General features: G+C 45.5%; 1 protein-coding gene across 1 annotated transcript; it reads right to left on the reverse strand.

Annotated features, from left to right (window-relative positions):
- Nucleotides 1–3065: 3065 nt before the first annotated feature.
- LOC123578378 (interferon lambda-1-like) lies at nt 3066–4807 on the reverse strand. The gene is made up of 5 exons (XM_045441307.1): nt 4561–4807; nt 4292–4363; nt 3569–3712; nt 3380–3463; nt 3066–3286 (listed from the first exon to the last, which is right to left on the reverse strand). The coding sequence occupies exons 1-5, from the start codon at nt 4729–4731 to the stop codon at nt 3188–3190; spliced, it is 570 nt and encodes a 189-aa protein (XP_045297263.1). The 5' UTR covers nt 4732–4807; the 3' UTR covers nt 3066–3187.
- Nucleotides 4808–12568: the final 7761 nt, after the last annotated feature.

The raw sequence follows: 12568 nt of genomic DNA on the forward strand, positions 1-12568 counted from the left end.
TAGCTACCACAGCTCCAGACATCACGTCCTCATACTAGTGAATTAAGCAGGAAGGAAGGGAACAAATGGAAGAGTTTTCTTTGTTTCAGGGAAGAAAAAAAAAACCTAAAATAACAAAAGTAAAAGCAATAAACACTTATATGGGGCTTAACCTGTGCCAAGAACTGTTTTAAACTCTTTACATAAATTAAATAATTTAAGAAGCCCTTCAGTCGGAGGGCCATTCCAAACTGCAAGGGAGTCCTGGGAGGCAGGTGTCAGGCAAGGGGAAAGAAACTCATGCCATGGGCTGGGCAACTTGCTGCCCCCTCCCAAACTGGAGCACTGTCACTCACACACTGTATAATGCAGAAGTGGCTAAGGGGTTGTGTATAATTTCTGGTAGATGGCTGTACTCAAGCCCTTTGTCTCCTGAGAAAACCCTTGAGCACGCAAAGAAGTAAGAGTTAGAAATTATGGGGATAATTCTGAAACCCCTGTAACGTGATAAAAACTCAACCAGTCGGAAACCTCAGTGAGTTACGCTTGGTAAGAAATTTCTTGTAACACACCTCACAATGATTGTGATGGGCCGGTGGCTGTCACACTGTTCCAACGATCTGTTGCTTCACAAAAAACCAAACTTAGTGGCACAAAACAAAAACTCTTTTGTTATGCTCCCAGATCGGGTGGGCCTCCAGGAGCTTGATCGTGGGACAGTGGGGATCAGGGATGGCTTGTCTCTGCCCCAGCTGGGAGCTGAAACCATCTGGACGCTTCTCCACTCGCACGTCTGGTTCCTGAGCTGGGATGACTTCAAAGCTGAGCTGAGCTGGGACTGTCAACCAGAGCATGTACATGTGGCCTCTTCACGTGGTTGGGGCTTCTTGCGTCGTGGCAGTTGGGTTCCAATGGGTTCCAAAGGGGGAGAGTCTGAGAACTCATGATCCAAGAGTGCTAAGTGGACTCGGTGTTGGAAGTCACTCGTCTTGACTTCCACTGTACTTTATTGGTTGAAGAAGTCGCAAGTCCAAGTTGAACGAGGGGGGAGCATTGACTCCACCTCTTGAAGGGAGGAAGGTCAGAGAATCTGTGGCCACTTTTTAAAAGTCACAGCACATACCATGCACAAATTGGAGATGCCAGGGAACTAGTTAATATCTGGCATTATTGGAATCAAAATGCATGTTGGCCACACATTGGAGCAGATCCTGGAACCGCCCCCTCATCCCTTCTGCAGCAGGTACTAATTCTTTTTTTTTTTAAGTTTTTAAATTTATTTTGAGAGAGAGAGAGAGCACATGCATGAATGCCCAAGTGGGGGAGGGGAAGAGAGACAGAGAGAAAATCTCTCAAGCAGGCTCTGTACTATCAGCTCGAAGCCTGATGGGGGGCTTGAACTCACGAACCTTGAGATCATGACCCAAGCCAAAGTCGGACGCTTAACCGACTGAGCCACCCAGGTGCCCCTAATTCTTTTGGGGCACAATTCTGAATTGTGGAGAGGTCTAGGGATTCCAGGGGCCAGCCTAGGATGGAATGGATGGGGCTGGTTTGTTTAGGGGGATCTCGGGGAAATAGCTACTTGCCAACTAGTTTGAAAGTGTTTTCAATATTTTCCACAACAGAAGCAGTGCTACCATTGGGGACCCACTGAGTATTAGTCCTGCAAGAGATTCATGACTTGGAACCTCCATGTGCCAATATAGGCTGCTACCTGGTTCCATCTCCTACCTTCTTCTTGCTGGTCGAGCTCTAAGTTTGTTCTGGTATCCCCTCTCCATGGGGCATGTTTCAGGGAAAGGCCTTCTTTCTAGTATCAGGGGTGAATCTTGATTAGTCTAACACCATCTTTTTTTTTTTTTAAGTTTATTTATTTATTTTGTTTTAGTAATCTCTACACCCAATGTGGGGCTCGAATTCATGACCCTGAGATCAGGAGTCACATGCTCTTCTGAGTCAGCCAGACCCCCCCCCCCCCAACCCCAACACTATCTTTGCAATTGTATCTTTCTTGCCACCGATTGCTGTAGGCTTGGGCATGTGACTGAATTCTAGCCAAGGAGACAAGCATGCACATCCAACAGGGAGTTTCTCTGGAAGGCTTTCCCTGCTTTTAAAAACTGTGGGAGAAGAGTGAAGGCCCCAGACATTGTGGAGCAGAGGCAAGCTGCCCACACTGGGCCGTGTCCAAATTCGTGACCCACAGAATCTGTGAGCAGGATAAAATGGTTGTTGTTTTACTCCATTAAGCTTGAGGCGGTTGGTTAGGAGTTGGAGGATATTGTTTGTGTGTGACAGCTGGGGCTGTGGCTGCCGTCTTGAGACCATGAGGTAGCCAGAGTAAGAATCGGCCAACAGAGGCACCTGGGTGGCTCAGTCGGTTAAGCGTCCGACTTTGGCTCATGTCATGCTCTCACGGTTCATGAGTTTGAGCCCCACATCGGGTTCTGTGCTGATAGTGCAGAGCCTGCTTGGGATTCTCTCTCTCCCTCTCTCTGCCCTGCGCCCACGCGCACATTCTCTCTCTCAAAATAAATAAATAAACTTTAAAAAAAGAAACGGAAAGAATTTGGTTCCCCAATAACATTATTGAATATTAAGTAGTCAACCAGTCCTAGAACTGCCCTGGCAGCTGACTTTTTGTTATGTATGATAATAAACTCATTTTTGCTTTCCCCATTTGAGTTAGCTTTCTGATACTTATTATAGGATAAAGCATCTTGATTGAGCTGGACCTCCAACTGTCTTAAGTACCCAAGGAAGAGAGGGATGCCCAGTTCACACAGGCAGGGATAGACAGAGAGACATATAAACATGCGCTTAAATGCACACACCCCTGCACGCGTGGGCATGAACCGTTGTACATCTTCAGTCAGACTCAGGTTCAGGCAGGTACTCGCTTAGATCCATACACGCACAGTCGCAGAAGTCACGCATTTCACCCGCACCACACAGACGTCCACATGCAGCCACAGACTCAGTCACACGCGCGCTCAAGGATCTACTCTCACAGGAGGGTCCCACCCTTTGCTTTATTTGTGCATATTGTATAAAAGTAGAAAAACAAGCATTGCTTTTGGATCTAGGTCAACGCCACGGCTCCATAAATAAGGGGCGAGAGGAAATAACTTAAGGCAGGGTTGGGGCTTCTTCGTGCATAAATAAGGTCTGGGGTCCCACGTGGGCTGGGGGTGGGTCTGCGTCCTCAGACACACAGGTCTCCACTGGCGACACATTCCAGGTCCTTTTTGAGGAGGCGGAAGAGGTTGAACAGGACAGAGGCCTCGAGGCAGCCTTGAGACTCCTGCGAGAGGAGAACACGGTTGCCCTTGCTGGGGTGTCCAACCTCCTCCCTTACACAGGGCCTGGGCATCCGTCCCCGTCTCGGGTCACTCACCTTCCTCGAGGCCTCGTGGAGCCGGTGCAGCCAGTGGTGGAGGCGGCCTTGAGGCTGGGGGCCTGCTGTGGGCTGAGCCGAGACCTGGGGGCAGAGGAGGGTGGCACGTGAGGCAGGGCCCGCGGCAGAGAGGAGAGGTCCCATAAGCGGAGAACCCACATACACGGCTTCGGTGCCCCGAGCACTCACACAGGCCTGGAGCTCAGAGTGCATGTGGCGCAGTGTGTGAAGGGGCTGGTCCAGGATGTCCCCCTGGGACGTGTCAGCCATGGTGCCCAGGACCTTCAACGTCAGGGCCAGCTCAGCCTCCAAGGCCACGGGGCGCTCCCACACCTGCGGAGAGGTGACAAAGAATAGGGGAGGAAGCGAGGAGAGGAAGCGTAGGCAAGAGGGCCTAGGTAAGTGGGGACAGGTCCGGGAGTGCAGAGAGGGAAGGCAGGTGGTTTGTGACACAGGTTGGGGATCAGGGACAGGCCAGGTGAGAGGGAGGCAGGAGAAGGATGCAGATGAAGAGAGGACACAGGTGAAGGCAGAAACATAAGGGAAGATACGGGTGAAAAAGTGAAATGGGACAAGTGAAAGGGGACCTCATGGGGGTCACAGAAGCTTGAGGAGATGGGAGTGAAAAGAAGAGAGGAATGAGAAGAAATTGGGTAAGAGTGAAAGTGACGGGGACGGGTGAAGGAGATAGGGACGTGGGGACAGGCAGAGAGGTGATAGAAAGAGATCCAAGGGAGGGACGGGGTCAAGGGAGCAGTTGAAGCAGAAGGGGGGGGCCTGGGGGGAGCACAGGACAGGTGAGGAGAGACCAGAGACAGGGAAGGATAGGTGAGATAAAGGAGGTGAGGGGCCCCTTGAGGAGTCAGGGAGAGGGGCCAGGTGCCAGTAAGGGTGGCCTCACTTCCAACTCACCTGTAGCTGTCTCAGGTCCCGGTTTCTAGGGAAGGGGCGGGTGGTGCAACTCCAGCTTTTCAGCGAATTTTCCTAGAGAATAAGAGCAGAGATTAGCCCCCAGTAGGAGGGCTGGCGGCTAGCCCGAAGCAGCAAGGATGAAGGTTGGCCCCGCAGGAAGGCTGAAGTTTAATCCATGGCAGAAAGGACAGTGGTTAACCATGGCTGGAAAGTGAGAGGCTAGCCCATAGCAGGAGGCTGGAGGTTAGCCCACAACAATGGGGACTCACCAAGGCATCCCTGGCCTTCTTGAAGGCCTCCAGCTCCCTTGGTGACAGAGATTTGAACCTGCCAAAGTCACAGTCCGTCCAGGCTGTGGTGGGCTTGGAAGTGGGGACGGGGCCCGCGCTGGCCAAGCTCAGCCCTGCAGCCACCAGCACCAGGACCCGTGCCGCAGCCATGGCCAAATTGTGACTGCTTCCCTGACTGCATGGCTCTGCTTTTGAGCCCGGCTAAGTGAGCAATCATGCTGATGTGTGTAAAGTGAAAAGGCAAATGGAAATTGCGAGTCGCAATGGCTTAAAAGGGATGAGTGGGTGGGGCCAGCTGTGGAGCCAGGTGAGCTCACAGGTGTGGGTGGGGCCAGGTGAGCGCCCAGAGTTAAGCTAAGATGGAAACAGAAACTGAAATTCAATATCAAAGAGGAACCTAAGGAGTTCCCGAGCCTAGTATAGGAATTCCTGGAGCTTTGAGAATGCCCCGATTGAGACCCAGGCAGGTAGAGGGACAGGAAGCCGGCACAGCGGAGCAGGGGCTTGGGCAGGGTACGTGCAGGGAGGCTGCTGGAGTGGTAGAGAGGGAGCTTTGCCCATTCAAGCTTGTTCTGGGAACTCATTTTATGCTCTGAACATTCCTATGAGCTGTTACACCTATGATCATCCCCATTTTACTGGTGAGGAAACTGAGGCACAGCTGGGGTTTGAACAGCGCCTCATGAGCTCACCCTCTATTCTACATACAACCAAAGAAGATGGGAATCTTTGGGACTCGCAGCCAGCCAGCTCTCCTTTCTCTCCCTCTAGGTAGCATGAAAGGGTAGGGAGTTCCTCTTTTACCAGGGGCAAGAGAACTTGCTGGGGACTGGAGGGGCTGCCTGGGGAGAAGGCTGCCTGGGGAGAAGGCAGAGAGGAGGGCTTCCAGAAGGCAGGCAGAGTCTGGTTGCTTTGTTATCCTCATCCCCCTGCGGTAATAATAATTGTGTAGCAGGTAGGGAATTGCTTTGATGTGCAGATACTTCATATTTTTCATTCCTTTGTTTTTTTTTTCTCTTGGCCCTTAGGTGCAGAAAGTTATTAATCATACTCCTCAGATCATAACATAGAATCACAATTGGCCCATGAAAGACTCTCTAAGGTTTTACCCCCCTTCCCCTACTCTATCCCCACTCCCACCTCACCCGCTCACAGGTACCCACTTTAATGCACTTGATATACGGCTGCAAAGATGTATCTTTATAATTTGTGATTTTGTGTGTGTATCTGTATTTCCAATTTGCATAAATGGGATGGTGCTATAAATTTCATTCTATTTCTCTCCCCCCCCCACTTTTTTTTTAAAAACATAACTGTTTCTGAAATCTCTCCATATAGAGGTATACACCAAGTTCTCCGTTTCTAACTGCCACGTTGTATTCCGTGACGTGCCCACGACACTTTTACTTATCTGCTCCCCTAGGGATGGACACTTAGGTTGTCTCTGGCTCCCTATCACTATAAGGCTCATACAGATCCTCTCTGTGGGAGGTCTTCTAGGATATCCCGTAACACCCCAGCTGGTGCGCCCCACCATATCCCTTCAGTTAATTTTTTCACTCACTCGGAGACCTGGTGGGCAGTTCTCGAACACCTTGACAGCTTCCCACCTCATATGACTGTGCCTTTCTTCTCCATCTGAGGACTTTTTCCTGTCTGCATGCAGAATACACCTGGAAGGGCCAGGATTAATTTCCAGGGCAATCTTCCGCCAGCGAGGGTTGGGAGGCAGTGAGTAAATACTTTTGCTTCCCTTTTCCTCAGTGGGTCGATTCTGAGGTGCGTCCTGTGTGACTCTTTATGTCCTTGGAGGGTCCCCGGTTAGGAAGGAGCTTGAGTTGCCCACAGCAGTCACCCTTTCAGAGCTGGCACTAGGGTGGGGAAGCAAGGCAGCTGGGGTACAAACTTAGGGAGGGACTCACTCTCAGATTCAGGCAAGTGCCCTGGGTGCCTTACTTGCCTCACTGTAGTCCAGATTCTTCATCACTTTGGCTTTTTTTCTCCCCCAGCCCCAATTTCCCCACTCACTTGTGTTTTCTGGGGATACCTCCCAACTAAGTCACCTGTCTCTTTGGCTCAAGCCATGCTTTTGGGAGACTCCAGATTAAGACATATATTCAGGAGTAGGATTTCTGGGGCATAGGGTATACCTGAACTTATAATGTCTAGTCAACACGGTTCGATAGAACTTTCTTCAAGGGAGGAAGTGTTCCATGTCTGTGCTGTCCAATGCAGTATGGCCACATGCAGCTATTGAGTGCTTAAAATCTGGCTAGGGCAGGGGCTCCTGGATGGCTCAGTTGGTTGAATTTCCAACTCTTGATTTTGGCTTGGGTCGTGATCCCAGTGTTGAGTTCTAGCCCTGTGTTGGGCTTCATGCTGAGCATGGAGCCTGCTTGAAATTCTCTCTCTCTCTCTCTCTCTCTCTCTCTCTCTCTCTCTCCCCCTCTTTGCCCCTCCCCCACTCACACTTGCTCACTTGCTCTCTCTCTCAAAATAAATAAATATTTTAAAAAATATATAGAGTCTCAGCAAAGAAATAGAGGACATAAAGAACCAGACAGAAAATTAAGAACTGAAAATACAGTAACTGAAATAAAACTCAGTGGAAGAAACTCACTCTTCTCCATGGAAGATGGAGATGAGAGAGGAAAGAGTCAGTGATCTTGATAATAGACCAATAGAAATTATCCTCTCTGAACAACAGAGAGTAAATAGATTGAATTCTACACAAAATAAAAGTAGATTTTTTTTCTTAATTAAAAGGTACCTGTTGAGACAAAAGGAGCTTCAGGGACTTTGGGACAATAACAAAATATCTAACATTCATATCATTGATGTTCCAGAAGAAAAGCAGAAAGAAACTTGGGTCTGAAAAAAAGTTTTGAAGAAATAATGGCTGAAATATCACATATGTGGTAAACGACATAAACCTATAGATTCAAGAAGCTGAGTAAACCCCAAATGTGATAAATGCAAAGAAAGCCGTATCTAGGCACATCGTAATCAAACTTTGGAAAACTAAAGACAAAGAATCTTGAAAGTAAACAGCCTTCTGCCTCAGGAGCCACTGAGGAGCAGCTGCCACGGCTCTGTGATACATTATGACCGGAGGCCTCAACAAAGGACATAAGCTGATTAAGACCGTAAGCAAGCTGAGGCACAGCCACCGCTGCGGGCATCCCACCAAGCACACCAAGTTCGTGACATGATCCGACATGATCCAACATAACCTGACATGATCCGACAGTTGTGTGACTTCACCCCATAGGAGCCACAAGCCATGGAGTTACTCATGGTCTCTAAAGACAAGCACATCCTCAAGTTCATCAAGAAAAGGATGGAGGCACACATCCATGGGGACAGAGAGAGAGAGGAGTTGAGCAATATTTTGGTAGTCATGAGGAAAGAGGCATTCAAAAAGGACTGAACCCCTCCCCTCTGTATATAATGAAGCCTTTTTGGAACCTGGGGAAGAAAGGAAGGAAGAAAGAAAGAAAGAAAGAAAGAAAGAAAGAAAGAAAGAAAGAAACAAGTAGGAAGGAAGGGAAAGAAAGAAAGAAAGAAAGAAAGAAAGAAAGAAAGAAAGAAACAAGTAGGAAGGAAGGGAAAGAAAGAAAGAAAGAAAGAAAGAAAGGAAGAGAAAGAAGAAAAAAAGAAAGGAAAAGAAAAACGAAAGAGAAATGACACATTACATTTTATGGGGCAACAATAATTTGACTGACAGCATATTTCTCTTCAGAATCCATGGAGGTCAGGAGAAAGTGGTACATTTTCCAAATGCTGTAGGAAAAGAACTACCGTCCCAGACTTCTTTATCCAGTGAAAATCTTTTTTTTTTAGTTTATTTATTTATTTTGAGAGAGAGACAAAGATAGCACAAGTGGGGGAGGGGCGGAGAGAGAGAATCTTAAGCAGAGCCCTACGTGGGGCTCAGACTCACAAAACTATGAGATCATGACCTGAGCTGAAACGAAGAGTTGGATGTTCAACCAACTGAGCCACCTAGGTGCCTCGAAAATATTCTTTTGGGAAGAAGGTGAAATAAAGGCATTTTTAAGTGAAGAAAACTAAGAAAACTTGTTACCAGCAGACCTGTGTTAAAAGAATTACTGAAATTCTTTAAGCAAAAAGCAAAGGAAAACCAAAGTAATTTAGAACATGAGGAATGAAGAAATGAGTATAGAATGAGTAAATATGTAGGTAAATATGATAGACTATCCTCTTCAGAAGTTTAAAAATAATGTTAGGTGTTTGAAAGCAAAGTACACTTTACTTTGTCTGACATTATTCTCAATGTATTTTAAAAGATTTTTTAAGGTATGGATGTAATTATAAAGCAGAGAGGGTAAAGGGACCTAAACAGCAATGAGGTTTCTGTGTTTCATTTGAAGTGGTAAAATGTCAGTAGTATTACACTGTGATAAGTTACATTTATATGTATATTGAAATCTGAGAGCAACCACAAAAAAAAAAAAAAAAAAAGCCGACACAAAGAGATATATGCAAAATCACCATTGATAAAACAAATGAAACACTGAAAAACATTCAGATAAGTCACAGGAAAGAAGGAGAAAGGAAAGCAAGTATTGAAAAATAAAAAGAACAGAAAAAAAGATGGCAGACTTAAGTGTTACCATATTAATAATTACACTAAATGTAAATGGTCTATATGTAGTTTAGGCAGAATTCTTAGACTTGACACCAAAAGCATAATCCTTAAAAAAAAAAAAACCAAAAAGGATAGGGGTGCCTTGGTGGCTCAGTGCATTAAGCATCTGACTTTGGCTCAGGTTATGATCCCACATTCATGAGTTCAAACCCTGTATCAGGCTCTTCACTCTGAGTGGAGAGGAGAGCTTGCTTCAAATCCTCTGTCCCCCCTCTCTCTGCCCCTTCCCTGCTCTGGCACACGTGCTCTCTCTCTCACACACAAAAAAGGATCAATTGGACTTTATCAAAATTAAAAACTTACTCTGTGAAAGACTCTGTTAAGAGGAAAAGAAAATAAGTAACCAACTAGAAGAAGATATTTGCAAACCATATATCTGACAAGGACTAGTCTCTAGAATATTTTTTAAAACTCTCAAAACTCATCAATTAAAAATAAGATGAAAATCCAGTTAGAAAATTGGCAGAAGACATTGACATTTCACTAAAGAGAATATTCAGATGGCACATGAACACAAGAAAAGATGTCAGTATTGCTTACCATTAGGGAAAAACAAATTAAATGATGAAATACCACAACACACCTATTAGGATGGCTAATTATAATAATACTGATTAGAGCGAGTGCTGGTGAGGATTCAAAGAAACTGGAACTCTCATACATTGCTGGTAGGAATGTAGAATGGTATAGCCACTCTAGAAAACAGTTGGCAGTTTCTTAAAAAGTTAAACATACACTTACATCATATGATGCTATAATCATACTCAGGGGCATTTTATCATGGAGGAATAAAAATGCATGTTGACACAAAAATTTGATATGAATATTCATTGAACTCTTTTTAAGTAGGCTCCACACCTAATATGGAGCTTGAATTCATGACCCTGAGATCAAGAGTTGAAGACTCTTCCAGCTGAGCCAACCAGGTGCCCCTTATGGCACTTTTAATAGCCCATTAAACTACTAGTACTAGCTAAACTATTTAATGTTAATAATTTGTAGTAATCCCAAACTAGAAACATCCACATGTCCTTCAACAGGTGAATGGTTAAATATTCCATTATTGGTGGAGCCATTCCATTGTATACAATGGAATAGTACTCAGCAATAAAAACGAAGGAACTAGTGAGGCACACAATTTGGATGGCTTTTAAGGACATTGTGCTGAATGAAGAAAACCAATCTCAAAAATGTTACATACTATATGATTCCATTTATATAACATTCTTGCAATGACAAAATTATGGAGATGGAGAACAGATTGGTAGTTGTCTAAGGTAACAGCAGAGGGATGGTGTGATGGTAAAGGGGTGGCCCTTGGGTCTTTCTTTGGGATAAGGAGACAGTTTTGTATCTTTGATTATGGTGTTTATTTATACATGTGATAAAATGTCACTGAATCATGCACAAAGACATACAAAAAAAAAAAAATGAATGCATTTGAAAGCCGGTGAAGTCGCAGTAAGGTCTGTAGTCTAGTCATTCGTATTGCGATGGTGTCAATTTCCTAGTTTTGAGAAGGTGCTATAGTTATGTAATGATGGGTATGGGAAACTTCTCTGAAGTATTTTTTCAACTTCTTGTAAGTTTCTAGTATTTTAAAACAAGAAAAAAATGGAAGTTAAAGTTGATTAAGATGTACTAAAAGGAAAAAATGATCCCATGCTTATTTTTTTCATTCAGCTTATATTATTCCCCTTTCATTCTTAACTCCCTCTCTACCTCTCCCTTTCCCACTCGAACCCCCTAAGAGAATCATCGTTAACTCAGCTTTCTGTATACTTATATCAAATGCATGTTCGTGGCACATATTCTTGTCATTAGTTCTACAAAAGTAGAGCCAATCATATGGAATACATTTTTCTGAAATTTGCTTTTCTTGCTTTGCAATGGTCCTGAAAATGGCCAAACTTGTGCTGGGTGGTCTGGGTAGGTCTGGGTGAAGGTTCTAGTTACCAGGCACAGGTTGCAGGTGGAGTGGGCAGAACTGCACCAGGGAACCCTCAGTGGGATCTCGGTTCCACTTCCACTGCCCATCCCTCACACAGTGCCCCCTTGGATTCTCTGGTATGTCTCTCAGGGACCCCACTGCAGCATCAGGGGAACCCTCCTTGGGGGCAGAGGGTGGGAAATGTGCAGAAAAGGGCACTTTGGGTCACCTAAGGGTAGAGGAGGTGGGCTGGCTCCCTGGCTTTCAGCTTTTGCTGCAGAACCTCAGATTCCACCCCCAGATCCCAATCCCAGAGGACCTCCATCTTTTACACAGTCTTTTCTATACCCTCCTCCCCACCTCTTGCCCATTCCTCCCATGCAAGTCTGAGACATCCTGCTGCCTCCCAAGTCCCTTCCCCGCTCTGAGGTCCACAGCCCCAACCCCTACTTAGCTTACTGGGTGATCTCTGTCTCCTGTTTGGACCGGGACTGACACAGCAAGCTATCCATGTTGGGCAGACACAAATGACACGTCCTCTTGCCACCTCAGGGCCTTTGCACTTGCAATTCCTGCTACCTGAAGTGTTCTCTCCCCAGGTGTTTGCATGACTTGTTTCCTCACTTCATCCTGTTTAAATGAGCATTTCCACCATTCTGTCCCTTTTCCCTCGACATAAACCAAGAGTTTGTATTATTCACTTCCTGACATTATATATTTATTTGTATGTCTGTTTATTTTTTTTTCCCTCCTCCTCCACTAGAGTGCAAGTTCTTGGTTTATGTTGAATCCCCAGCACTTAAAACCATGCCTAGCATTTTTTTTTAAATTTTTTTTTCAACGTTTATTTATTTTTGGGACAGAGAGAGACAGAGCATGAACGGGGGAGGGGCAGAGAGAGGGAGACACAGAATCGGAAACAGGCTCCAGGCTCCGAGCCATCAGCCCAGAGCCTGACGCGGGGCTCAAACTCACGGACTGCGAGATTGTGACCTGGCTGAAGTCGGACGCTTAACCGACTGCGCCACCCAGGCGCCCCCATGCCTAGCATTTTTAATCATAATTTCAAATTTTATTTCAACAGAGACTAGTAGCTATTTTTTCATTTGTATATATTTCTTAGATTTTTTTTTTTTACATTTATCAAGTGTGTCATTCAGGGTTCTACCAGAGAAACAGAATCAATAGGATATATATCTTTATATCTCTATATCTATCTATCTGTCTATTTATCTATCATCTATCATCTAGAGATTGATGTATTACAAGTAACTGGCTCATACAGCAGGTGATGCTGCGGTCCACAGGCAGAATTCCTTTTTCCTCGTGGGAGAATTTTTCTCCCCACTTAGTTTTGCTCTTAAGGCCTTTCATCTATCGGATGA

Source organism: Leopardus geoffroyi, chromosome E2 (assembly GCF_018350155.1).
Source record: "Leopardus geoffroyi isolate Oge1 chromosome E2, O.geoffroyi_Oge1_pat1.0, whole genome shotgun sequence".
Lineage (NCBI taxonomy): Eukaryota > Metazoa > Chordata > Mammalia > Carnivora > Felidae > Leopardus > Leopardus geoffroyi.

Excerpts from the sequence above, each read along its gene's own strand:
- LOC123578378 (XM_045441307.1), bottom strand. The coding sequence starts at position 4,731 with ATGGCTGCGGCACGGGTCCTGGTGCTGGTGGCTGCAGGGCTGAGCTTG. Across the intron at positions 4,364-4,560 it reads AGAAGGCCAGGGATGCCTTG|GAAAATTCGCTGAAAAGCTG; the intron begins GTGAGTCCCCAT and ends CTTATTCTCTAG. Across the intron at positions 3,464-3,568 it reads ACTCTGAGCTCCAGGCCTGT|GTCTCGGCTCAGCCCACAGC; the intron begins GTGAGTGCTCGG and ends CTCTGCCCCCAG.